Genomic DNA, 27,450 nt, shown 5'->3' with positions numbered 1-27,450 from the left:
AAGAGAGAAATATTTCAAGCTTCAAGAACAGCAAGGGATCTGATCGATTGCTTCAAGAGCTTCTTGCATTAGCTGTTATTTTTTTGCTTGTAATAGTTCTATATTGTAAGATCAGTTTTCTTGTAAAAGAAATGTTTTCAAACTGTTTGAATCATTGTAAGAACTAGGTTAAGGGTAACTTAGGTTCTTACTCTAAAAGGTCTATATTAATCAGTTAGGATTAGTATAGTGAGCGGTGTATGTCTGCTCTGGCTCATCTAAGTAATAGGAGGTATTGCTTAGAGTTGGGATTAGTAGGTTAATCCTCGGTTTGTAAACTTGCTTTTGCTTTTTGCTTGGAGAAGATTAGTGAAAGAAGTTTTGAAAAGTCCTGGCAGGCCAGGTCGTGGTTTTACTCCCTTGAGCAAGGAGGTTTCCACGTAAAGTTGTTGTGCAATCTTTACTTTCAGCACTTTGTTTATTTTCTGTTGTAACTGTGCTGAGGACCTGGTCCCATCTAACGTGGACGCATACATTCCAACAAGTGGTATCAGAGCACGTCTTTTCTCTCTGGTTAACACCAAGAAAAGGAAAGATCCTGACGGAATGGCTGCTCCACCCAATATGGAGGAAGGACAATCTTCTACCAGACCACCGCGTTTTAATGGACAATATTATGGCTGGTGGAAAAATCGAATGCACGACTACATCAACGCTGAGGATTCTGAGCTATGGGACATCATCCTTGATGGTCCATATGTTCCTACAAAGGAAGTGAAGGATGGAGAGCTTACCACCACTGTTGTCAAAACCAGAAAGGACTACAACGAGGCAGATAGGAAAAAGATAGAAAAGAACTACAAAGCAAAGAAGATTTTGGTGTGCGGAATTGGAGCAGATGAGTACAACAGAATTTCTGCTTGTGAAACTGCCAAGGAAATATGGGACTGTCTTCAAACAACCCATGAAGGAACTCAACGAGTAAAAGAATCTAAAGTTGATATGCTTACCACTCAGTATGAAAACTTCAGTATGAAGGAAGGTGAATCCATATTTGAGATGAACTCAAGATTCACCTCTATCACTAACGAGCTGAGAGGGTTGGGTGAGCCTATTCCTGTCCGAAAGCAAATTCGCAAGATCCTCAAGGTGCTTCCAAAATCTTGGGAAAGCAAAGTGGATGCCATAACAGAAGCTAAAGATCTAACGACACTTTCTATGGATGAACTGATTGGGAACCTTCAGACCTATGAGATGAACAAGAAACAGGGGACAACTGTGAAAGAAGGAAAGAAGGAGAAGTCCATTGCTTTGAAAATATCTCAAAGTAAAGAAACTGAAGAGGAGGATGAGATGGCATATGTCACTAGAAGATTTCAGAAGATTTTAAAGAAGCATAAAGGCTTCCAAAAGAAAATCCCTTCCAGCAGAACTGCTACTGCAAATGATCTCTACCATAAGTGTGGTAAGCCTGGACACTTCATGAGAAACTGCCCCAGTACAAAGCAGGAAACTCATGACACCAGACCTCGCAAGAGGGACCTGGTCCCAGACCATGCTCGAAGGAAGGCACATGCGGATCAGATGGTGAGAAATGCCTTTGCTGTGTGGGGAAATGACTCAAGTGAATCAGAAGAAGATGAAAAAATCATGAGGATGTCTCAATGATGGCCATTGAGGACAACGAAAGCATTTTTAACTCTATTTTCTCCTTAATGGCAAATTCTGATGATGAAGAGGATTCAGATGAGGTAACTCTTTTTTTATCTTAAAGATGATCTAGATAATCTGCCTATAGAAAATTTGAGGAAACTTGCTGCTCTGCTATTGATTGTGTTGATGAACGAACCACTGAAAACTTAATGTTGAATAAAAAATTAAGTCTGTGTGAAGACAGGAACTCTGCTGTCATGTCTCAAGGTGCTGAAATTAATAAAGGGATAGGTATTCTAGAGACTTGCAACATAACATCTGAGAAGGACCCTGGAAACTCAGTAGGTGGGAAGAGAAAGCTTAGTATTTTTGAGGAAGAAACTGGAAGAAAAGCTAAAAAATTCTAAGTCCAAGTTAGTCGCTTCTCTTGAAATAAATTCTCAATTAAGAAAAGATTTGAGTAAGGTCAAGGAAGAATTAAGTCACTCCCTTAAATGGACTGACTCCTCTAAGATACTTTCTAATATGTCCAATCAAAGTTTCAATGGAAAGAAAGGGTTGAGATGCAGACCATTAGAGCCCCCCTATAATCCCCATAGCAAATATGTGTCTGTATCTGACAACCTTTTATGTACTCACTGTGGTCGAAATGGTCATTTGAAAGAAAATTGTGAGATTCTGAGAAAAGCTAAGGAAAGGCATGAGAGATTTGTTAGACCTGGAAATGATGATAAAAAGAGACATAAGGGACCTGATCCCCCGTATTGTTTCAGAAAAAACATCATGCCTCACTGGACAGAAAGGTTTCTTATCAGACCTCTTAATGATTACTGGGAACTCCGTCTGAAGTGGGTTCCTAAATCTAACAAATGATTTCTATGCAGAAGAGAGGAAGGAGTCAGTGCTGGTATATGGACAGTGGATGCTCAAGGCACATGACGGGAGACACTTCAAACTTCCTCTCTTTGGAAGCACACCAAGGTGGTGGTGTGTTATTTGGTGGTGGAAAGAAGGGCTCTATTCTTGGTAATGGCAGAATAGGGAGATCGGCTGATAATTCGATAAATAATGTACACTATGTGGAGGGTTTAAAATACAAACTTTTGAGCATTTCACAAATTTGTGACAAGGGAAATGAAGTCAAGTTCTTGTCTAATAGCTGTGTAGTTACAAACTGTGCAACTAAGAAAATTGCGATGTCTGCAAAAAGAGTCAAGAATATGTATGTTGCTGATCTTGATTCTATTGAAGGAGCAAGCCTGTCATATCTGAGTGCTCAAACTGATGATGTAAATCTCTGGCATAAAAGACTAGGTCATGTAAGTGCCTCTTTACTTAACAAGCTTGTTGCAGGGGACCTGGTCCGCGGATTACCAAAGCTGAAGTTCTCAAATGACAAAGTCTGTGACGCCTATATAAAAGGAAAACAAACAAGATCATCCTTCAAGGCAAAAATGAGTGTGAGCACTACCAGACCTCTAGAACTTCTCCACATGGATTTGTGAAGACCGGTCAGGATTCAAAGCAGAGGAGGTAAAAAATATATTCTTGTAATTGTTGATGATTTCTCTAGGTACACCTGGAATATGTTTTTGCGAAAAAAGGATGAGACTGCTGGAACTCTGATCACTTTCGTCAAAGCCATCCAATTGAAGATAAACTGCAGCATAGCTAGTATCAGATCTGATCATGGTACAGAATTTGAAAACTCTATTTTTGAAGGGTTTTGCGCAGAAAATGGAATCAGCCATAACTTCTCAGCACCAAGAACTCCTCAACAAAATGGAGTTATTGAACGAAAAAACAGAACTCTGGTGGATATTGCTAGAACTATGCTGATTGATTCAGAACTTGCTGTGAATTTCTGGGCGGAAGCAGTTAATACAGCTTGCTATGTGACAAACAGGTGTCTTATCAGAACAATCATCAAGAAAACACCTTATGAGTTGTTAAATAACAAAAAGCCTTCAATAGCTCATCTCAAGCCTTTTGGGTGCAAATGTTTTGTGCTGAAAAATGGAAAGGATGATCTAGGCAAATTTGATGCCAGAAGTGATGAGGGAGTATTTGTGGGGTACTCATCTACAAGCAAGGCTTACAGGGTGTTCAACAAAAGAACTTCATGTGTTGAAAAAAGCATGCACGTCAAGTTTGATGAATTGGGTACAAGAAGACAGAACAATGAGGACTATGATGTTGAGGATCTGATGACTAAGCAGCAGGATGATCAGAGCACAAAAGAGAATGATGCAGGACAATTGAGAGGACCTGGTCCCTCAAATGTATTACAGGAAACAGTTTCTCAAAATCTTAAAGAAGATGAAGGAAATTCTGATGCTGACAGAGAAGAAAAGATTACCAGAATATCTGGATGGAAACATCAATCCTCTCATCCACTAGACAGTCTCACCTCTCCACTTGACTCAGGAATTCAAACTAGGTCTAAATCAAGAAATCTAGTTGCATATTCAGCATTCATATCATCCGTTGAACCCAAAAACATTAAGGAAGCTTTGAAGGATGTAGACTGGGTAACTTCAATGCAGGAGGAGCTTCATCAGTTTGAAAGAAGCAAGGTGTGGCACCTGGTCCCCAGACCACTTGACAGAACCATTATTGGGACCAGATGGGTCTTCAGAAACAAACTGGATGAGCATGGGATCATTACTAGGAATAAGTCAAGACTGGTAGTACAGGGTTACAACCAAGAAGAGGGAATTGATTATGATGAGACATTTGCTCCTGTAGCCAGAATGGAAGCTATCAGAATCTTAATAGCATTTGCCGCTCATATGGAATTTAAACTGTTTCAAATAGATGTCAAGAGTGCTTTCTTGAATGGAAATCTGAAGGAAGAAGTGTATGTCAAGCAGCCTCCAGGCTTTGAAGATACAGAACTGCCAAATCATGTGCTAAAGTTAGACAAGGCTCTGTATGGTCTAAAACAAGCTCCTAGAGCTTGGTATGAATGACTGTCAAAATTCCTTCTTGCAAATGAGTTCAAAAGAGGTAAAATTGATAACACATTATTTTTAAAATCCAGAGGCAACGAGTTGCTGATTGTGCAGGTTTATGTGGATGATATCATCTTTGGAGCCACTACAGATTTACTCTGCAAGGAGTTCTCTAATCTGATAAGCAGTGAATTTGAAATGAGCATGATGGGAGAACTCACTTTCTTCCTAGGCTTGCAGATCAAACAAACCTCTCAAGGCACTTCAATATGCCAAGAAAAGTATATCAAAGAGTTGCTCACGAAATTTAATCTACTTGAGGCAAAGGTGGTGGATACTCCTATGAGCACAAGTGTGAAACTTGATAAAGATGAAAATGGTGTGGAGGTCAATCAGACCATGTATAGAGGAATTATTGGGTCACTCTTGTACCTCACTGCAAGCAGGCCCGATATAGTGTTCAGTGTAGGGATGTGTGCAAGATTTCAAGCAGCAGCACCAAAAGAGTCTCACCTTAAGGCAGCCAAACGTATCCTGAGATACTTGAAGGGAACTCAGGACCTGGTCCTCTTTTACCCTACTGATGACTCTTTTGATCTTATAGGTTATGCTGATGCAGATTATGCAGGTTTTCTCATTGATCGAAAAAACACATCAGGCATGGCACACTTCCTGGGATCAGCCTTGATTTCATGGGGAACAAAGAAGCAGAATTCTGTGGCATTGTCTACTGCAGAAGCAGAATATGTGGCTGCTGCATCATGTTGTTCACAATTGTTATGGATAAAGCAACAGCTGGAAGATTTTGGGGTACTTACAGACACTATCCCTCTCGTCTGCGATAATACAAGCGCCATGAACATGGCAAAAAATCCAGTCCAGCACAAGAGAACAAAGCACATAGATATAAGGCATCACTTCCTAAGAGACAATGTAGAAAAGCAAAATGTGATGATGAGGTTTTGCAAAACTGAAGATCAGCTGGCAGACATCTTTACAAAGTCACTAAGTAAAGATGTCTTCATTAAAAACAGGATGCGGCTAGGGATGCTAAAAATTACCTGACCTTTCGACATATTTTTTTTCCTCTTTATTTGATTATGTTAAGAAGGGCAGGTATCTATTCTTGTTGTAATGTCTGTCAAAATAGAATTCACTTTTGTACCCTAATGCAGGTATACACTCATGGTGTGTCTAGCTGAAGAGAATGTTTAATCACACTGATAGAGTTACAAACTGAAAGGAGGACCTGGTCCTCACAAAGTTAGTATCAATTATACTACACTGTCTAGAAGTCAAACATCTCTGCCACGTGTCTTTCGCCTATTCATCATGTCAGTTCAAAACGTCTTGTCGTTTTAATACCAAAGGTCACCTCCATTGGGACCCATTACCTTTCTATTTAATTTCTCTTGGAGAATGTTTTTTTTTCTTTCTTCTTCTTGTCTCCTTTTAAATCTAATTAACTTATCTCTCTAAACCTCTCTCCAAGTTCTTCCTTCTTCTTCTCAAAATGTCTATCACTGAGTCCTCTGAAAAACCTAACCCTTTTAACTTCCCTGATCCTCCTCCTGAAGAGTCTCCCTCCACCCCTGTCTGTGGTGCCGGCAAAATAGTTGAACCTCTCTGCCCGCCGGCCGATAATTTAGTCTCTCCTGTTCTTTCCTCCGGAAATACCTTGAAATGCTCTCCTACTCTGGTCCTATCTAGTGAAAAATCCTCCTTCTTGGAAGCACAATCTGTGGCAAAACCTAATGAGACCCCACCTGTCTGTGATGAACTGGTGGCCGTTCAAGGTTTAGCCTTTTTAAGAAGGGCTATTCAACCCTCTTCTCTGGAGCATGAGTTGGAGTCACCAGATCAGGTCCTTCCCAGAAGTGAGCCTATCTTTTACCAAACACCTAAATCATTTGATGTTGGAAGCAATAAGGAAGAAGAAGAAGAGGTTCCGTTAAAATGGCGCTCAAAGGGAATGCGTAGAGCAAACCAATCTCAAATACAGGTTTCTGAGTTGGAAGGAGTTAAAGGAACATCTGAGGCTGACATTGTTGAAAACTCTGCTGAAAGAGCAAAAGAACGACAGAGAAAAGGGAAGGGAAAGTTGGAAATTCCTGGCTCTAAAAAAGACAAAAAGAAGTATATTACAAGGAGTGAAACACAAAAGGTTATGGGGAGTGCCATTGCTGCAAACAAAGCCCACACGGAAAGAACTAGGAAGAGGAGAAGAGAAGGGGTTAAACCCGAACAACCTACCTCTGTGCCTGTGTCTATTGAGAATAGTGATAGTGAATCTGAAGATACTGTCAAATATGTGTTAAGAATGAGAAGAGAAGGTGAGGAAGAAAAGATTAAATCGAAGGGAACTCAAAAGGGGGAAGGAAATCTACTGCAAAAATTGGGAAGGAGAAAATTCAGCCATCTCTTGCACAGGGAGAAACAGGAAGAAAGCAGAGACCTGGTCCTACTATTAAAAATCAAATCAAAGAAAAGGAGTTGACTAGAAAAGAGAGGATAGAGAATATGGAACAACAAAAGGTCTTGAATGGTAGAGTCTTTGATCCTGACATTAACACTGTTTGGTATGGGAAATTTGGTTGATGATGTTACCATTCAAGGCTGGAATCATTTATTTGCACCACCAGTTCCATACTTACATGAACCTGAAGTGCGTGAGTTTTTCTACAAAATGGAACTACTGGAAGGTGGTGGAATCACAACGACAGTCCGAAATTTGGAGATTCATCTTGATGAAGAAACTCTGGGAATTATTCTTGGAGTGCCCGTCGTAGGTGTTCGAACTATTGAAGGATGCAAACCATCTACTAATTTCTCGAAGCTTGCCACCAAACGAGGAGACGTCAAGCGTGCAGGCCTTCCTAAGAAGTTCCTTAAAGGGGAGTATCAATTGATGTTTGAGTTTATTAACAAAGTAATGGTGCCCAGGACTGAGAAGAGAACTGTAGCCTCTGCTGCCGATCTTTTCCTCATGGAAAAACTTGATGAGCTTGAGGAAATTAATCTGCCAGCAATTATGCTTGAACACATGCATAGAGTAATGACATGGAAGAATGCGAAGCACGGAATTCCTTATGGGTATTTGCTTAACTTTGTCTTTAATCATTTTGAAGTTCCAGTGGGAAGAGGGGTACCTGGTACTACCAAACAAATGTTCACTATGTCTACTCTACTAGAATGTGAGTGCATTGAGGGACCAGCTAAGGGCAGATCTCAGGTGGCAGATGTTTTGGAACAGCAGGCTACTCTTCGAAGAGACGTGACTGATCTCACTAAGATTTTGTGCGATAAGGAGGTTGAAATCATCAGACTGAAGTCTGAACTGCAGAAGGCAGTTTCCAGGGGACCTGGTACCAGTGAGGGTCAAGACCTGCTGCTCAAAGAATTAAGGGATGAAAACACAACGCTGCTGAAGACAAATGCCTCTCTAAATGAGGATATTAAGTCCCTAAACAAACAACTGATACAGGCCCATGAGAGTGCAAATGAGCACATGTTATTGTTGATGCGTACTCTCAATCCCTCTCCTCCTCCGTCATAAATGTGTCTTGTCTCTTTTCTTTTATCCTGTGTCTCGTTTTGTTTTGACCAAACTACAGCGGTCAGTATATATGATATAATGTTTTGCTTTTGTTAAGTGTCTTGTTCATGTGTGGTTTAATATTCTCTTTATGCTTACATACTCATGTTCTGTGTGGCCCAAGGCCCTGAATTCTTTATTGCTTAGCATTTAACTTGAATATGTTTACTGCTTCATCTTTTCGATGATGTCAAAAGGGGGAAGTTTGTGTTGTTATGGTTATGGGAATAAGGGGATCTAGGGATCTATGGTTGTGGTTGTTAGGGGGAACGAACTATGGTGTTAGGGGCATTGAACTAAGGGGAAAACGAACTGTGGTTGTTACTGGTGCAATAACAAAGGGGGAATTTGTTATGTATTTGAATGAATGTTTGTTCATTCACGTGAGGAGTTATGCAGGTTGTTTGTCATCATCAAAAAGGGGGAAATTGATAAGAGCTTATGTCTTTTGGTGTTTTGATGATCTCCTCACAAGTGCAGGGACCTGGTCCTCTGCAGAGTACGCTCGTCCAGTGACAAAGTGCGGTACAGCTGTAAAAGCTGTCTGCGTCAGAGAGTTGGTGAAAGCTGCAGAGTACTTCACCAATCAGAAGCAAGGATGTTGCTTGTACGTTTGGTAATAACTTTCCATGGTTTATATCAAACATGACACAACAATATTATTCATTCATTCAAAGAGAGAAATATTTTCAAGCTTCAAGAACAACAAGGGATCTGATCGATTGCTTCAAGAGCTTCTTGCATTAGCTGTTATTTTATTTCCTTGTAATAGTTCTTATATTATAAGATCAGTTTTTCTTGTAAAAGAAATGTTTTCAAACTCGTTTGAATCATTGTAAGAACTAGGTTAAGGGTAACTTAGGCTCTTACTCTAAAAGGTCTATATTAATCAGTTAGGATTAGTATAGTAAGCGGTGTTGTGTCCGCTCTGGCTCATCTAAGTAATAGGAGGTATTGCTTAGAGTTGGGATTAGTAGGTTAATCCTGGTTTGTAAACTTGCTTTTGCTTTTTGCTTGGAGAAGATTAGTGAAAGAAGTTTTGAAAAGTCCTGGCAGGCCAGGTCGTGGTTTTACTCCCTTGAGCAAGGAGGTTTCCACGTAAAGTTGTTGTGCAATCTTTACTTTCAGTACTTTATTTATTTTCTGTTAGTGCAACTGTGCTGAGGACCTGGTCCCATATAAAACGTGGACGTATACATTCCAACAGTTCCTGATAAAGAATTGTAGGAAAGATCAAGGTAAATCATGCTCCCATTGCTCGTGAAGGTGTACATCGTCCTGCCAGAATAGATCCTAGTTTACAAGTGAACCATAGACAAAATCTCAAGCCTCTCTTCACAGATGCCCTCGAACCCAATCAGTCCACCAGCACCCTTGCATTCAGTTCCACCCTCATTACTCACAAAAGCAAACTGCCTCAGACCCAAGTCCCTTACAAGATTTTTGTGTTGCTGTTAATGACTCTAAAACAACTGGTTATTGAGATTAATTACTACTTAAGTTCTGACTTCGCGTTTAAATGAATACAGAGTGCTTGTTTTTCTTTTTCATTTTTTTGATTTCTAATGTACATTTGTTTTCATGCAGTTTTCGTGAATGGAAAAGTTTGCAAGGATCCAAAACTTGTCACGGCTGATGACTTCTTCAGATCAGGCCTAAACAAGCTTGGAAATACGTCAAATCAACTTGGATCAATTGTTATTGCTGTCAACGTCAACAATTTACCTAGGCTCAAAACTCTAGGCATTTCTTTAGCTCGTACTGATTTTGCATGACGTGGTCTCAATCCACCTCATACACATCCTAGAGGAACTGAGGTTCTTGTTGTTCTCAAGGGAAGACTCTATGTTGGTTTCGTCCTTTCTAACCCTGGACCAAATATGAAGAACAAATTATTCACCAAGATTTTGAACTCTGGTGATGTCTTTGTTTTTCCCGAGGGTCTAATTCATTTTCAACTTAACGTGGGAAAGACTAATGCCATTGCATTTGCTGGTCTGAGCAGCCAAAATGCAGGAGTTATCACTGTTGCAAATGCAGTATTTGGCTCAGATCCACCAATTAATGACGATGTCCTTGCTAAAGCATTCCAAGTTGACAAGAAAGTGATTGATGATCTTTAAGAACAATTTTGGTGGGATAATAACTAAAAGTTTAAACCAACTACGTACCCATGTTTGTTTCTTCAGAAATATATACTTCTAATTATATGTTATGAAGATATAGTAGTATTATTTGTGAATAAGATTGAGTATCTGGGACTGATTTTTTTCATTCAGGTTGTTTGATGTTATTTGAATAAAGATTGGTTGATGAAATAAAATACAGTGTATTTTTATTTTTGAAGGAAATATGATGTTTTACCTAATGATTTAGAAACTAGTGTTGATAGAAAATGTGCTCATGGGAAGTTAGAAAATTGAAAGCTTGAAATCCACTCTGCAAATCAGTATTATGTCCTTTGGCCAAATATCGTTACTCAAAGTGGCAGTGTCTATGTTGATAAAATAAGCTTGGCATTGCATTAACCAACGAGGACACATCTTACATGAATTCAAACAACTTTTATTCGTCTATAATATAATATTTGTATTGATTGACACACAAATGTTGATTATTGTGGTCATGGTTAAAACATATCTCGTAGATGATACACATATATTATATATAATCTAATTTACTAAAAAAATAAAAATTAATTTCATTAGTATCTTGTAAAAAAAACAAATAAATTAACGGAAAATGGCCTAAAATACCCTCGAACTATTAGAAATGATACAAAACTACCCTCCATCCACCTATTGGCTCCCTATTACCCTTTCATCCACCTTTGGGTCTAATATTGACCACTTTTATAGCGGATTATCATTTAAATAATTTATTTAAATATGTGGCGGCCATTAGTTACAATTTAATTACTTAAATTAGTTTATAAACTCACTCATTACTAACTATATCCGACCCAAATTGACTGCATTCGACTCAAGTTAATTATACCAGACCAAATTAATTACACCCGCCCTAAATTACATTTACTCTACCGATTAAAACAAATACGCCCTTCATTCCCAACATTTACTTCCTCTTCCAACCTTACTTCCCCAATATATTCGCTTACTATTTCAAACAACATTACCTAAATTCACTCATGTATCAGCATAAAAAATCATGAGTGTTTTGGTGATTATTTTATGGTGAAACACGTGTGTATTTAGGTAGTGTTTTTCGAGATTGTAGGCGAATATATTAGGGAAGAAGGTTGGAAGATGAAGTGAAATGTTGAGAATGAAAGGTGTATTTGTTTTAATCGGTGGGGTAAACGTAATTTGGGACGAGTGTAATTAATTAATTTGGGTCGGATATAATTAATAATGGATGAGTTTGTAAATTAATTTAAGTTATTAAATTGTATCCAATAGATGGTTGACACGTGGTTAAAAAAAATATTTAAATGATAATTTATTATAAAAGTGGTCAATACTGTACCCAAAGATGGATGACATGGGTATTTGGGATTCAATATGTGTATGTTAGGGGTATTTTGGAGTCAATAGGTGGATGAAGGGTAGTTTTGTACCATTTCAAATAGTTCAAGGGTATTTTAGGCCCTTTCCGATAAATTAATTATGACTTAATACTTTACCTATTTAGACGTAAATTAACTTGTGAAATAACCGGTGAGTCTTAGAGTTGTCAATATGGGCTAGGATCCTTGGGCCGGCCTGGCCTAATCCGTGATTTAATAGGGGTGGGCTACGATTTTTGGAGCCCATTTAAGAAAAGAGCTTTTTAGCCCGGCCTGAATAAGTCTGCCAATTTGTGGGGATTGAGAAATATGGATAGGGCCGGCCCATGGGCCAAATAAAAATTAACTAAAAAATAAAAGGGCTAATTACTTGAGTGGATCCCTTTTAAAAAATAATTACTTATTTTAAATATATTCTTTAATTATTACCATTTATAGCAATATATAACAATACTATATATTTTATTAGATTTGTCTCTCTCTTGCCTCTTTCTCCCTTTTCTCTCTCACTCTTTCTCCCTTTTTTCTTTATGTTGTTCTTTCTCTTTTGTTTTTCTTTTTGCTGCTTTTTTTTGTTGCTCTTTCTCTTACTTTTTTTCCCTTTCTCTCTCTATTTTCTTTTGTAGAGTAGTTAATGATTCGTAGACTAGATAAAATTTGTATCAATAATTAATTAATTAGGCAAGTAATCTAATCGTAACAAATGAAGAGACATAATAAGTTGCAAAATGAATTAAATTTACATTAAAAATGTATTCCACAAATATTAAAGTTGAATTAGTAGAGAATTAAATATGAATGCAAAATATAGCAAACCAAATAGCATTCTATGTAAACTGAATGAATTTGTATCACAAGTAATTCAATCGTAACAAATCAATAAATTACAAAATGAATTAAAATTGTATTTAAAAGTGTATTACACAAATATTACACAAGTAAATAAATTAAATTTTCTTTAAAATTGTATTACACGATATTAAAGTTGAATTAGAAGAGAAAATTAAGAATGAATGAAAAACATAACTAACGAAAGACAAGACACCGATCTATGAACTGAAGTAAATTTGTAATATTCATGAATAAAACATGTATTATATGAGTCTTATAAATTATTTTGGATTTGTATCACTAAGAACGTAAGTGATGTTTGCAATATGTATTAAAGATGTATTGTGCATATATTATAAGTGTGTTATCTAAATTGTTTTAGTTGATATCATTAAAAAGGGAGTGAAATTTGCAATATGTATTATAAATGTAGGATGTATTGTTCATGAATTTTATACAATTTTAATACAATTATGAAACATATCTAACACAACTTTAATACAAACCCAATATAGTTCCATAAACTTCATCCTTTTCGTGCTTCAATCTAGTATTTCTCCTAAAATCAATTCTAAACTTAATCAAACCCTCTTAAAATTGAGATATAAACTCCAAAAGATATTTTCAATTATTTGTAGGAACAACCTATCCAAACTAATTGCAAACGAAAGAGCAGACAAGTAATCTAATCATAACAAATGAAGAAACATAATAAACTGCCGAATGAATTAAAGTTGAATTAAAAATGTATTACACACATATTAAAGTTGAATTAGAAGCGAATTAAACATGAATGCAAAATGTAGCAAACTAAAGAGCATTATGTGATTTGTAAACTAAATAAAACTTGTATTAATAATGAAATAATCAAGTAATTCAATTGTAACAAATCACCAATAAACTGCCAAATGAATTAACTTGTATTAAAAGTGTATTACACAAATATTAAAATTGAATTAGAAGAGAGAATTAAGCACGAATAAAAAATGTAACTAATGAAAGAGCAGCCAATGATCTACAAAGTGAATTAAACTTATATAAAAAATTAATTAAACAAGTAATATAATAGTAACAAATAATAAACTACAAAATGAATTAAATTTGCATTAAAAGTGTATACACAATATTAAAGTTGAATTAGAAGAGAAAATTAAGAATAAATGAAAAACATAACTAACGAAAGACAAGACAATAATCTATAGACTGAATTAAACTTGTATTATTCATGAATAAAACATGTATTAGTGTTATAAATTATTTTGGTTTGTATCACTAAGAACATGAGTGATGTTTGCAATATATATTTAAAATGTAGTGTGCATGTATTATAAATGTATTATTAAGTGTGTTACCTAAATCATTTGGTTGGTATCACTAAGAAGAGAGTAAAGTTTGCAATATGTATTATAAATATATTGTTCATGATTTTAATACAATTATAAAACATATCTAATTCAATTTTAATACAATTGCGATATAGTTCCATAAACTTTACCTTTTTTGAGTTTCAATCTTATATTTCTCCTAAAATCAATTATAAACTTAACTGAACCCTCTTAAAATTGAGATATAAACTTTAAACTGCATTTTAAATTATTTGTAGGATCAACCTATCCAAACTAATCACGAGTTCATAAGATTCATAAAATGAATTCAAATTTTGAAGCTTTATAGTGACCATCAATGGTGAATTCTTGTTGTTAATTTTAGAGATTTGAAATTTTTATTTGAGAATATGATATTGTAAAAAAAATTATTTTTTTATTTCTCTTTTCGTCGTGTTTTTGGATAAAAATAGTGAAATATGGATAAAAATTGATTTGAGGATAATTATTTAAATGAAAATTTTAAAAGAAGAAGAAGAATAATAATAATAAAAGAAGAGGAGGAAGAGAGAGAATAACACAGAAAGAGACGAAAAGAAGAAAAACAAAAAGAAGAAGATGAGGAAGAGAAAAAGGACAGAGAAAGAGGCGAAGCGGTACAATTTTTTAATCCAAAAAATTGTTATATTAAGTTAGAAAAATTATATTGCCATAGATGGTAAATATTTTCTTAATATATCATATTTATGTGATTTGCCCAAAATAAAATAACAAGAGTCTAGACTCAAAATCTGTTTAAAGTTTGAAATATTACAATTTAAATACAAATTATGTTTATAAAATATGTCCTACATAAAATAAAATTAGGGAATCACTACATAGGAAATAAGCTATATATTATCATAGTTTTTGTGTTTTATTATGATCATTGGAAAACAATTAGGTTAATATTTCTATTTAGCTATTTATGCTTTTACTTAAAACAAACTTTATAAATTATAAATATAATTTTATTTGTGTATTTGATTAACAAGTAGTAACACTAACACCATGAATATTGTCTTGTCGATATTTATGATAATATTTTTAAATTATAATTTAATTTAAAAAATTATAAAAAATATATTTTTAAGAAAAGAGGGCTGACCCAACAAAGTCTATATACTTTTTTTTTTTTAAAATTTAAAGTCGGGCATAGACCCCTTTTATTGCAAAATATAACCTTGTACAAGATCAGGCCCAAAAGTGGCCTTGTGTCCAATAAGACAAAATAAAATAAGAAAAAGGACCAAATGAACAAAGAGAGTGGAGAGGTCACTGTAACATATCTTGAACATATCTGCTGGAAGAAGCAGATCATAGAGGAAGACAAGGTTGCTGTTATTTTCTGATCCCCGGAGGAAGCACCATAATTAAGCGTGTGAGCTACTTGTCGTCGTCCAACCCCCGGAGAAAGCACCGCTATCAAAGATAATCTCCATCTTCACTTCTAGCTGAAAATGAAAAGAAATTCACCCTTCTCTATCTCGCAATAGGAGCTAGGAACGTCAGAGCTTCAAGATCGATGAGTGTTCTCATGTAATCTCTTTGCAGATTCAAAAATGCAGCAGTACAGATATTAAAACAAGCACCCAGTATTGATAATAATGTCTTGGTTAGGTATTCCTTGGACACCTCAAAGCCCTCACCAGGTGCGAAACACACAAACCATAACGAAATTTCTTCAGACATTACTGTAGTCATCACTGAACACTATGTTTTAAACTGGTATTCCTCTCAAAAGTTAAATCTGCATCAAGTAGTAAATCAACAAATTGATTCCGCTAAAAATCTTCTGATATTAGGAGTACCACTTTTATCCATGTATATAATCTTTTTGCCTTCATTGGGAACTTCTTGTACAGAATTAAGTTGATAGTTACCTGCAAAATCAAAAACTAAGTTAGCAAAATAATCAGCAAGAGTATTTCCTTCCCTGAGGGAATGTTGTACTCTTGCCGACACAATTCCCTTCAAATTCTGAATGAATCTGACTTCCCAAGCCACACTCCATGGAGTTTCCCACTGTCCCTCTAGAATATGAACCATTGCCAGAGAATCTGTCTCAATAATAATCTGAGACAACATATTGTCTCTGCAAAACACCAAACATTCTCTTATGGCTATGGCTTCTGCAATCAAATTGGTGGTCTCCTGAAGTCTGACCCCTTTAGCTACAATTAGATTTCCTTCATGATCCCTAATACAAAAAGCAACTGAACTAGGTCCAGGGTTGCCCTTAGAAGCATCATCAGTATTACCCTTAAACCAATTTATCGGAGGTGGAACCCATTTCACCACTTTGAAGTTATAGACTACGCTATACCCTTCCAGATACTTTCCAACCGAATAAGATCCACCATTTAATATAGTATTTCTCCTTTTCCACAAAAACCACATTATAACTATAGGAATAGCCTGATAAACTAGCTTTATCCTGTAGTTACCATCAGTAGACCACCATTTTCTCACCATCTGTTTTACATTCAACATGACCCCAATTATTCCAGCCGCTCCAGAGTAATACGACCATATTCTGGTTGCGATCTCTCCTCTCAAGAACAAATGATTAATAGACTCATTCTCAGGAATGTTACAACACCTGCAATTCTGAGAGATATTAGGATTCCAAGCATGAATGACATTAGCCACAGGTACTTTTCCTCGCCAAATCCTCCAGGCTAGAAATGAGAACTTGAAAGGTAAACCTTTCACCCATAAAGATTTGAAATCTTCATTGACATTCTCCTTTTTCCTTAGCAGTTCCCAAACACTCTTAACACTGAAATATCCAGTACTAGATTTGGTCCACCAAGGTTTGTCCGCTAAATCTTCCAACTGTAGAAACCTCATATTATGTGTGATATGATCCACTACATATTCAGGAACAGCATCATGAAGAGCATCAAAATCCCAGCCCTCCTCATTAAAAAGGTCCCCTATATCTCTCATGGGGTGACATGTTGGGGTGCCTAACTGATGTAAGTGCAAAGGCCCAAGATTGGACCAATTATCATACCAAATGGAAGAAGTTCCACCCCTAGGTTCCCACCACAAATACTGTTCAATAACATCTCTATTTTCAAGCATATGTTTCCAGATTTGAGAACCTCCTTTCCATTCCACAAGAGAAGGAATTTGTTTCTTGCAATATTTGTTCCAAAAGAAGTTGGACCACAAATTGTTTTGTGTCCTAAATTTCCACCACAATTTAGCATATAAAGCCTGAGAAACTTCAAATAATGATCTGAAACCAAGCCCTCCTTCCTGCTTTGGTAGACAGACTTTGACCCATTCAGCCCAATGTTTACTCCTACCAGACTCCTTATTACTCCAAAAAAATTTAGCAAAGATCTTATGTAATTCCTTGATCACACATATAGGAGGAGTGATTGCAGATAATACATATATAGGAATGCTTTGCAAAACACTAGAAAGTAGAACTTCTTTACCACCACAGGATAACATCATTCCTTTCCATACTTGTAGCTTACCTTTAACTCTTTCAATCAGCTCTGCATAGTGTTCTTTTCTCTTTCTTGTATGGGTGATAGGACATCCCAAATACTTCATAGGAAAAGAACCCTTGTTCATTCCAACACACTGCTCCACTAAGGTTGGAATTCCTGCTGCTACATTTTGATGCAAATAAAAGAAACTCTTGTCTTTGTTCACCTTTTGGCCAGATTGATGCTCATATTCCTGTAAAACAGCCATTATTCTTCCTAAGGAGTACTTATTAGGCAAGGCCAACTATTTTCCAGCCCACACAAAAAATGGGACCTGACCCGTCAAATTTATAAATTAATCCGGATGGGGTGCGCCGGCCCATATTCATAGCTCTAGTGAGACTGTGTTGACCCGTATAACCGTTTTGAAATTGTGTTACGTCGAGACGGAAAATTCAGAAATTCTCGGAAGCCATGGATTGTCCAGCAAGAAGAGAGATGGCGGCCCGGGGGATTTGATCATATTTCAGGGTATGCAGAAAAGAAGTGATGTAGTAGCCGAAAGGATAACAACTTTTTTAATTTAATTTTATTTATTATGTAACATTGGATGATCTATGCAGAAAGAATATTGACCGATGCTGAGGTGAGTACATACTCGCAGATTTCTGAATAAACTAATCAATCAGTTGGCCGGCTTTGATAATCAAACAAGTATAGATTACTAAATCATCTTTGATTTATATTGATTCATTATTTGTGGTAAAGACAGAAGTTAGTGAACATTGAGTCAGATTTTGGACTGGTGTTCATTTGATCCATGGCTGTTGATTTCAGTACTAATTAAATAAAGAATCAGCTTATTAATTTATTAGTACAAGATAATGGGATTAACCTACCTAAAACTAGCTTTCTCTAGTCTACATTTTCTTGTTGGTATTTCATATATTGGCTTTTAAAGCATTGTGTAATTGTGGAGAATTGATTGGTCAACTCGATCTGATGGGTTCTGAAAGACCACAAACATCTTCCTCTTTTGTTTATCCATCCATTTATCATGTGTTCTTGAGTTTCAGGGGCGAAGACACCCGCAAGACTTTTACTGACACTCTTTATGCAGCTTTGGTAGGTGCAGGGTGGCGTACGTTTAAGGATGATAATGAGATTGAGAGAGGGGAAAATATTAAGACAGAACTAGAGAATGCAATTATAAATTCGAGGAGTTCAATAATTATCATCTCGAAGAACTATGCTACTTCAACATGGTGCCTTGATGAACTTGTCAAAATCCTTGAACATAAGAGGACAAAAGGGCATGCAGTTCTTCCTGTCTTCTATCATGTGGATCCTTCTGAAGTTAGAGATCAGAAAAAGAGTTTTGCAGAGGCATTTGCGAGTTATGAGAGGCAAATTAAAGCTGAAAGTGATGAAGGAAAGAGGGAGTTGATAGATAAGGTCCGAAAATGGAGAGCCTCTCTTGGAGAGGTGGCAGATTCGGGTGGTGTTCTAGTGAACAATCAAGAGTATAAGTAAGTTTTTTTCTTCATACTGCATAGTAATCAAGAATTGATTAAGATTCTGTTTTCGAGCAACCTTTTTGAACTTGTTTCATCTTGCATATTGCAATTTGAGGTTGCATTTCTTGAGGAATTCTATAAAATCATTAAAGGTTAAGTTAAAGCTCTTTAGGGGGGAAAAAGGTGGGTGGGGGGAGAACTACAGGTTCTATCTCAGTACATTAATATCCAGTGAATTGAAATTTGCTTGAAGTCTCAAATATTTATGGATGTGTGTTGACAACTTGAGCTTTAGGATCTTTCCATTGAGACATCCAAGTATTGTATGATACAAACTGATTTCATCAAAAAGGAAATGAAATTAGGGATCAAATTACTTTTATGAATAGGTTGGAATAGATAAATTTCTTGTCTGTCCGTATTGTCTTAAGTTAGGATGCTGGATTTCCTACTTCTTTATTTCGCATTCCAGTTTTATTCCAATCACTTTGCTGGTTACACAGTTGTAACTTATCTTGCTTGCATAGAAAATCCTTTACAAATCATTACAGTCAGAAATGATAATTTTGGTAATTGATTAGGAAGGAATCAAAGATCATTGAAGAAATTCTTCAACTCATTGAGGATAAGCTGAACCGGACAATATCTAGTGTTGCACCTTACCTGGTTGGGATCAGTTCACGGGTCGAAAATATCAATTCATGGTTGCAAGACGGATCACATGATGATAATGTTATTGCAATTTGTGGGATGAGTGGAATTGGGAAGACAACTGTTGCCAAATATGTTTTCACTACAAACTGTAGAAGATTTGAAGGTAGTAGTTTTCTTGAAAATATCCAAGATATTTCTCAGCAACCTGGCTTAATTCGCTTACAAAAGCAGCTACTTTATGATTTAACTGGGAAAAAGAGTAAAATACAAGATACTGATGAAGGCATCATCAAGATTAGAGATGCTTTATGTTCTAGGAGAGTTCTAGTCATATTGGATGACATTGATCAACAAGAACAAATTCACGCTATAATTGGAATGAAAAATTGGTTATGTCCAGAAAGTAAAATAATCATAACAACTAAGAATTCATGTTTGCTGAAGGTTCAAGAAATTCAAAAAGTCCATAAAGTCAGGGAAATGGGTAATGATGAATCCCTGGAGCTTTTCAGTTGGCATTCCTTTGGGGAGGACCACCCAGCTGATGACTACATGGAACTATCAAAAAGGGTGGTAAAGCATTGTGGAGGGCTTCCTCTGGCACTTCAAGTATTGGGTTCTTCTCTTCGTGGGAAAAATATCGATGTATGGAAGAGTACATTAGACAAGTTGGACACAATTCCTGCAAGCCAGATCATTAAAAAACTAAAATTTGGGTATGACTCATTAAAAGATGATCATGATAAGAATTTGTTCCTTGACATTGCCTGCTTCTTCGCAAGAAAGGACAAAGATTATGTTATTGCTGTGCTAGAGGAATCTTATATTTATACAAGAGTTGGGATTCAGAATCTCATAGATAGATTCCTTTTGATGATTGAGGGTAACAAGTTGATAATGCATCAAATGCTTCGGGACATGGGCAGAGATATAGTCCGTCAAGAATCATCTAAGAAGCCTGGGAGGCGTACCCGGTTGTGGCACTACAAGGATTCATTTAATGTATTGAGAGAAAACATGGTAAACATTTCCTTTCTGGTGTATACTTCCTTTTCTTTTGGACACTGCTAAGCTCTTCTCTAATTCCTTTTTCAGGGCTCAGAGACTATTGAAGGTCTTTTCTTTGACATGAATATGGTAAAGGAAGGCGAATCCTTCATGGGAAGTTCTAGCAGTGGAAGAAAGTGGCTGTTTACAGAAGTTAAGAGTTATCGGTTCGGTTTCTCCAGGCATCCCAACAAATTTTCTTCAAAATCCTTAAATGAGCTTGAATTGGGAACGAATCTCTTTACTGTTATGAATAAGCTAAGACTGCTTCAGATAAATTATACCCATCTAAATGGTGCTTATAAAGATTTTCCCAAGAACCTGAGGTGGCTATATTGGAGAGGTTTTCCTTTGAAGTGTGTGCCAAATGATTTTCCATTGGAGAGCTTGTCTGTTCTTGACATGCGGAACAGCTGTTTGGAAAGACTGTGGGAAGGAAGAAGAGTATGACAATTGTTTTTGTGTTATTAGTTTCCTCCACTTTTAATGAAGTGTGTAGAATATGGATCTCATTACTTATCCTTTTCTTGTTATCTTTCTCATTGTAGGTGCTTCCATTGGTAAAAATTCTCAACCTCAGCCACTCTCATTCTCTTTTCAGAACTCCTGATTTTTCAGGACTCCCAATGCTGGAAAAGCTTGTTCTCAAAGAGTGTGTCAATCTAATTGAGGTTCATGAATCCATTGGAACCTTAGAGGCTCGGCTCATTTTCTTAAATATCAAAAACTGCAAAAGACTTCAGAAGCTACCCAGAGAGATTTGCAAGCTAAAAGTTCTTAAAACCTTCATAATATCTGGTTGCTCAAATCTTGTAGAATTGCCAAGAGACTTGTGGAGGATGCAATCCTTGGAAGTATTTCTCGCCAATGAAATCCCAATGAGTCAATTACCCTCTAAGAGAAAACAGAACCCAATATGGCATGTATTTATCCGGTCTTGGGTTCCGAAGCCGAAAAAAGTTCTTGAGCTTTCATGGGTTTCTTTACCAAAGTCATTGGTTAAATTAAGTCTATCTGAGTGCAACTTATCTGAAGTTGCTTTTCCGAGGGACTTCAGTAATTTAATGTTGTTGCAGAACCTAGACCTCAGTAAAAATCCAATCAGTTGTCTTCCAGATTGCATCAGAACTCTTTCCAGGCTCAACAATCTTGAATTATATTCTTGCACAATGCTTAAATTTCTCATAGACCTGCCTCGCATCCACAGATTGGGGGTGGGAAACTGCACTTCCCTAGAAAGAGTTACATATCTATCAGTAGGGTGCCGTGCAAAAGTTCACCAAATAAGTGGCTGTAAAGAACTCACTGATATGGAGGGAAGCTATAAGTTGGAATCCATGGGAGGAGTTGAGAAAACAATGAAGTCGTTGGAATTAAGCATGTGGGATTCTGTCAGAAGCTTTGAAGTGAAACTGTTTAACAATTCAACTCATACAGAAAGTAGAGGACCAGTAAAGGTATTTTCTCCTCTTCCATTCCCCCTTCCCACCCCCAAAGAAGGGGTTGACGGATCTACTTTCATTTGTGTGGTCAAACTTCTTCATGTAACAGCTGTACCTGTTGGTTCTTTTTTTTTTTTGACATTTTTAATGAAATTCTTCATGACACAGGTATTGCTTGAAAAAGGAATGATCAGCATATATCTTCCAGGGAGCATGGTTCCTGATTGGTTTTGTTACAAGAGTGCTGGATCAACTCTATCTTTCACCGTCCCTTCATCTCCTGATCTCAAGATCCAGGGCATAACTGTGTGCTCAGTGTACACAATTGACTGGAAAGTCTTGATTAAGGGTGCCGAATTTTATTTGATAATCCATAATGAGCAGAAGAATGTGAAACTGATTTATTGCCCAATTTGCTATGGCCTTCCTGAAGGCCAAAATGAAATGTTATGGTTCACTCATTGGAAGTTTCTGAGTCAGCTGGATGCTGGTGACACCTTGAATGTCACAGTTTTTACTATGGTTGGTTTTATCATCAAGGAAATTGGTATTCACTTGATGCATGGTGAACAAGTAGACATGATTTTTAACTCAAACAGTCAAGAAATGCAGCGAGATTATCCTTATCAGGGGAGGATGCCTACGAAACGTCAAGGGCTTGTAGATTTATACTGCTATGGCTATATGGGGGCTGGATTGGACTACATTTTGCCCTACATACCATGAGATCCATGAATGGGAATTCTTTGGTGGAGTTGGATGTAAAATATGATGTCTTAGCCATCTCCCCAAGTATATTCTTTTCTCTTCTCATTTAAAATTTTATATTTCTAGAAAGAATTATTTATGTGGAATTCAGATGACAATCAGTCCTGTCATCATCTTATTTGTTATATTTTGTAATGATGACATTTCTCTAATTTTGAAGAAATGTGTTCTGAAATACTCTATTAACTCGTTATCATTTTCCAATGCGAAGTGTCCAAACAAGAGCACTAGGAAGTAACGGACTAAGGAGAATTAAAGAATTCTACACTTCAGTGACACTCTAGTAAAGACTTCAAGTTTTCATTCAACTATATACAGTACTACAATAATACTACTATTAATATTACTGTTGTGTTCCTACATGCTTGAATCAGAAAGTAATGTGTAAATACTTGATCAAATTCAATAAATACTATAATGTGTTTTAATTTGATGCTTGTGTATAGTTTTGAGAACATTACTGTAACACGCAATAAATTATAACCAGAACAAACCATGAGAAATCCAATACAAAGATCAATGAAACCAGTCCACAATACTGGGTCATGAGATTTATTTATGATTTCCTAAATTCCACAAATGATAGCAGCATACTAATTTAGTTGTTGTCCCACCAGAATTGTGATTGGAGATAATCCACAACTTTCTTGTCAACTTGGAATGCTTTTGCAAGAACATCATCATTGATAGGTGGATCTGAGCCAAATATTGCATTTGCAATGGTGATGACTCCTGGATTTTGGCTACTGAGTCCAGCAAATGCAACGGCCTTGGTCTTTCCCACATTAAACTGAAAATGTATCAGACCTATTGGAAAAACGAACACATCTCCAGGATGTAGAATCTTGGTAAAGAGTTTGTTCTTCATCTTTGGACCAGGGTTCGAAAGAACAAATCCAACGTAGAGCGTGCCCTCAAGGACAACAAGAACTTCAGTTCCTCGAGGGTGAGTATGAGGTGGGTTGAGACCGTATGGTTCAAAATCAATACGAGCTAAAGAAATGCCTAAAGTGTTGAGTCCAGGCAAGTTGTTTACATTTACAGCAGTCACAACAGATCCAAGTTGATTTGAAGTATTCCCAGGTACATTTAACCCTGGTCTAAAGAAGTCATCTGCAGTAACATCCTTTGGATCCTTGCAAAACTTCCCATTCACGAAAACTGTACACAGAAATCACAATTAGAAAGCAAAAATAACAACAAATACTATAGTAGTATAGAAAACAAACAAAAGCAGCAAGAAGTATCAAAATTACCAGCAGACTTGGAATCATTAACAGCAACACAAAAGTCTTGTAAAGGACTAGGATCAGATGCATGGCTTATTGAAGTCACCACAGCCAATATGGCAATGGTTAATAGAAAGTACTTGAGAGCCATAACAATTAGTTCAAACTCTGTGTATATATATGTTAGAGACAATTTAATTTATGTACTCTGTTTTATCTGTGAGAAATATGAGCAGAGTGTAGTGTCTATTTATAAGACAACATAACAATTTGATCAAAACAAAGTGTGGATTTGGCTTCTGCATGCATCATCCAAGTCTTCAATGGTGAATATTTAAACAATAATGTCATGAAGTTTCGTCAACAACGTAACTATTAATGACTAAATCTTACTAGAATATAATTTTTTGTGAACATTCGCAGTAATCGAAATTTGTTTAAATAAAGGGAAGTTGAATTGGTAAAATATCTCCCTTCCCTTAAACTTTGATCTTATATTTTTTCATATCAAAGCATGTAAAAGTACTATTGAAAGTTTTACCTTTTCTAATAACTTTCCAATTTTGACTTTGTTACTCCTTATTTCATAATACTGACCATTTCCAATGGCCCAGGGGATTAATTAGTCTCTGTAGTTGTTGAAGAAGGGTTCAGGATTTGGGTTTATTATAAACTAATCATCAAACACTTGGTAATTAAGAAGCTACCTTAATTAATTCATTGTTTATTTTGGGGAGTTTAACTTGAGGACCCATTCAAGAAATTTCATCTATAAATAGCCACCATTCTCATGCAAAGTTTATCACCTTCATTCTCCAAGCTTACAAGACATAAAACAAGACATGACTTCTTCAGATCAGGCCTCAACAAGCCTGGAAATACATCAAATCAACTTGGATCAATTGTTACTGCTGTCAATGTCAACAATTTACCTGGGCTCAACACTCTAGGCATTTCTTTAGCTCGTATTGATTTTGCACGACGTGGTCTCAATCCACCTCATACACATCCTAGAGGAACTGAGGTTCTTGTTGTTCTTAAGGGAAGACTCTATGTTGGTTTCGTCCTTTCTAACCCTGGCCCAAATATGAAGAACAAGTTGTTCACCAAGATTTTGAACCTTGGCGATGTTTTTGTTTTTCCTGAGGGTCTAATTCATTTTCAACTTAATGTGGGAAAGACTGATGCTATTGCATTCGCTGGTCTAAGCAGCCAAAATGCAGGAGTTATCACTATTGCAAATGCAGTATTTGGCTCAGATCCACCAATTAATGACAATGTCCTCACTAAAGCATTCCAAGTTGACAAGAAAGTGATTGATGATCTTCAAGAACAGTTTTGGTGGGATAATAACTAAAAGTATATAAAACTACTACTCATGTTTGTTTCTTGAAAAATATATACCATTTAATGATGTTCTAATTACATGTTATGAAGACATAGTAGTATTATAAAATAGAAAGATTATTAATTTGGGTGAAAGTAGTAACTTGTTAATAATATATTTTTAATGTTATATTACATTAGAAAATAATTACAAATGATAAAGACTTAATTAGTAATATAATAGAAATAATATTAAAATATCAAAAAGTAAAATAGAGAGGTGAATAGTAGTTCTCCGAATTTGAAGAATTACTATTCACCTCTCTATAATTGAAGAATAGAGTGAAATAGAGAGTGCTTGGAGAACCCATTCTCTATTTTACTCTCCTAATAGAGGTGGGTTGGAGTGTTAGGGTTTTGCCCTGATTTTCTTACCATAATTTAAGATTTGTTTTTCCTTAAAGAAAAAACAAAACATTACCATAAATGTTTTTACTTTTCTTGAAAGGAAAATATAATATTATTTCATATTTGGTTTATTCTCTCCTTTAGGACTCCTTTTCTAGTAAGAAAATGTTTTAGGACTCTATAAATATAGGTTTGTTTTCTTCTAACACATAACAATAGCATCCACAATGTAGTTCTTTAAGAGTTTTGTTTATGGGGAGATTTTCTCTCTACAGTTTCTATGTTTTTTGATTAGTTTTTAATTATGTAGGCCAATTGGTCATATCCTACAATAATATATTTCTTTTAGTATAATTTTATGTGTCGTCTAATTTATCGTCTTATGATTTGCAATTGTGAGCTTCCGTATGACGCCCTAATCACCCTTCAGAACCCAACATGGAGATGGTCTAAGGAGAATTAAAGAATTATACACTTCAATGACACTCACTTCAAGTTTTCATTCTACTATATACAGTAGTACTAGAATAAAACTACTATTAATATTACTGTTGTGTTCCTACACGCTTGGATCAGAAAGTAATGTGTAAATACTTGATCAAATTCAATAAATACAATAATGTATTTTAATTTGATGCTTGTGTATAGTTTTGAGAACATTACTGTAACACGTGATAAATTATAACTAAAACAAACCATGAGAAATCCCCGTTTAGTATATCCAATACAAAGATCAATGAAACCAGTCCACAATGCTGGATCATGAGATTTATTTATGATTTCTTAAGTTCCAAACATAAGCTCAAATGATAGCAGCATACTAATTTAGTTGTTGTCCCACCAGAATTGTGATTGGAGATAATCCACAACTTTCTTATCAACTTGGAATGCTTTTGCAAGAACATCATCACTGATAGGTGGATCTGAGCCAAATACTGCATTTGCAATGGTGATGACTCCTGGATTTTGGCTATTGAGTCCAGCAAATGCAACAACCTTAGTCTTTCCCACATTAAACTGAAAATGAATAAGACCTATTGGAAAAACGAACACATCTCCAGGATGTAGAATCTTGGTAAAGAGTTTGTTCTTCATATTTGGACCAGGGTTCGAAAGGACAAATCCAACGTAGAGCGTTCCCTCAAGGACAGCAAGAACTTCAGTTCCTCGAGGGTGAGTATGAGGTGGGTTGAGACCGTACGGTGCAAAATCAATACAAGCTAAAGAAATGCCTAGAGTGTTGAGTCCAGGCAAGTTGTTGACATTCACAGCAGTCACAACAGATCCAAGTTGATTTGAAGTATTCCCAGGTACATTTAACCCTGGTCTAAAGAAGTCATCTGCAGTAACATCCTTTGGATCCTTGCAAAATTTCCCATTCACGAAAACTGTACAAAGAAATCACAATTAGAAAGCAAAAATAACAACAAATACTATAATAGTATAGAAAACAAATACTATCATGAAGTTATGTCAACAACGTAACTATTAATGACTAAATCTTACTACAGTATAATTTTTTGTGAACATTCGCAGTAATAACAAGAAATTTGTCTAAATAAACCCAAGTTTGAATTGGTAAAATATTTCCCTCGCCTTAATGTCCTATTGAAAGTTTTACCTTTTCTAATAACTTTTCAATTTTGACTTTGTTACTCCTTATTTCTTCTGTATTTTTCTTATTTCCTAATACTGACCATTTCCAATG

General features: G+C 36.0%; 4 protein-coding genes, 1 long non-coding RNA gene and 1 pseudogene across 5 annotated transcripts in view; 4 read left to right on the top strand and 2 right to left on the bottom strand.

The window, feature by feature from the left end:
* LOC125816811 (disease resistance protein RPV1-like) overlaps positions 1-22,737 on the top strand; it is a 44,276-nt gene extending 21,539 nt beyond the window's left edge. Inside the window, exons 5-7 of the mRNA XM_049496431.1 lie at positions 20,618-21,013; positions 21,118-22,128; positions 22,180-22,737. Coding sequence (XP_049352388.1) covers positions 20,618-21,013; positions 21,118-22,128; positions 22,180-22,737 — 1,965 coding nt within the window. The remainder of the gene's footprint in view (positions 1-20,617; positions 21,014-21,117; positions 22,129-22,179) is intronic.
* LOC125816167 (germin-like protein subfamily 1 member 17) lies at positions 8,403-10,331 on the top strand (annotated as a pseudogene).
* Positions 17,836-18,666, top strand: LOC125816802 (uncharacterized). The gene is made up of 2 exons (XR_007442242.1): positions 17,836-17,882; positions 18,472-18,666. It is a non-coding gene; the product is annotated as an uncharacterized LOC125816802 (long non-coding RNA).
* A 640-nt stretch (positions 22,738-23,377) lies between the features above and the next one.
* LOC125816800 (germin-like protein subfamily 1 member 20) lies at positions 23,378-24,159 on the bottom strand. Its single transcript, XM_049496421.1, has 2 exons — positions 24,036-24,159; positions 23,378-23,940 (listed from the first exon to the last, which is right to left on the bottom strand). Exons 1-2 carry the CDS (start codon positions 24,157-24,159, stop codon positions 23,378-23,380), a joined length of 687 nt encoding a protein of 228 aa, XP_049352378.1.
* Positions 24,160-24,798: 639 nt separating this feature from the next.
* On the top strand, positions 24,799-25,365 carry LOC125816808 (putative germin-like protein 2-3). The gene has a single exon (XM_049496427.1). The coding sequence runs from the start codon at positions 24,799-24,801 to the stop codon at positions 25,363-25,365; it is 567 nt and encodes a 188-aa protein (XP_049352384.1).
* Positions 25,366-26,567: 1,202 nt separating this feature from the next.
* LOC125816806 (germin-like protein subfamily 1 member 20) lies at positions 26,568-27,442 on the bottom strand. Its single transcript, XM_049496426.1, has 2 exons — positions 27,436-27,442; positions 26,568-27,130 (listed from the first exon to the last, which is right to left on the bottom strand). Exons 1-2 carry the CDS (start codon positions 27,440-27,442, stop codon positions 26,568-26,570), a joined length of 570 nt encoding a protein of 189 aa, XP_049352383.1.
* Between the last annotated feature and the right edge of the window lie 8 nt (positions 27,443-27,450).

This window comes from Solanum verrucosum, unplaced genomic scaffold, assembly GCF_900185275.1.
Source record: "Solanum verrucosum unplaced genomic scaffold, falcon-dt-bn FXZP01000261.1, whole genome shotgun sequence".
Taxonomy (NCBI): domain Eukaryota; kingdom Viridiplantae; phylum Streptophyta; class Magnoliopsida; order Solanales; family Solanaceae; genus Solanum; species Solanum verrucosum.
This window is presented reverse-complemented; position numbering and strand designations above follow the sequence as displayed.

Excerpts from the sequence above, each read along its gene's own strand:
- LOC125816800 (XM_049496421.1), bottom strand. The coding sequence starts at position 24,159 with ATGGCTCTCAAGTACTTTCTATTAACCATTGCCATATTGGCTGTGGTG. Across the intron at positions 23,941-24,035 it reads TAATGATTCCAAGTCTGCTG|TTTTCGTGAATGGGAAGTTT; the intron begins GTAATTTTGATA and ends TTCTGTGTACAG.
- LOC125816808 (XM_049496427.1), top strand. The coding sequence starts at position 24,799 with ATGCAAAGTTTATCACCTTCATTCTCCAAGCTTACAAGACATAAAACA.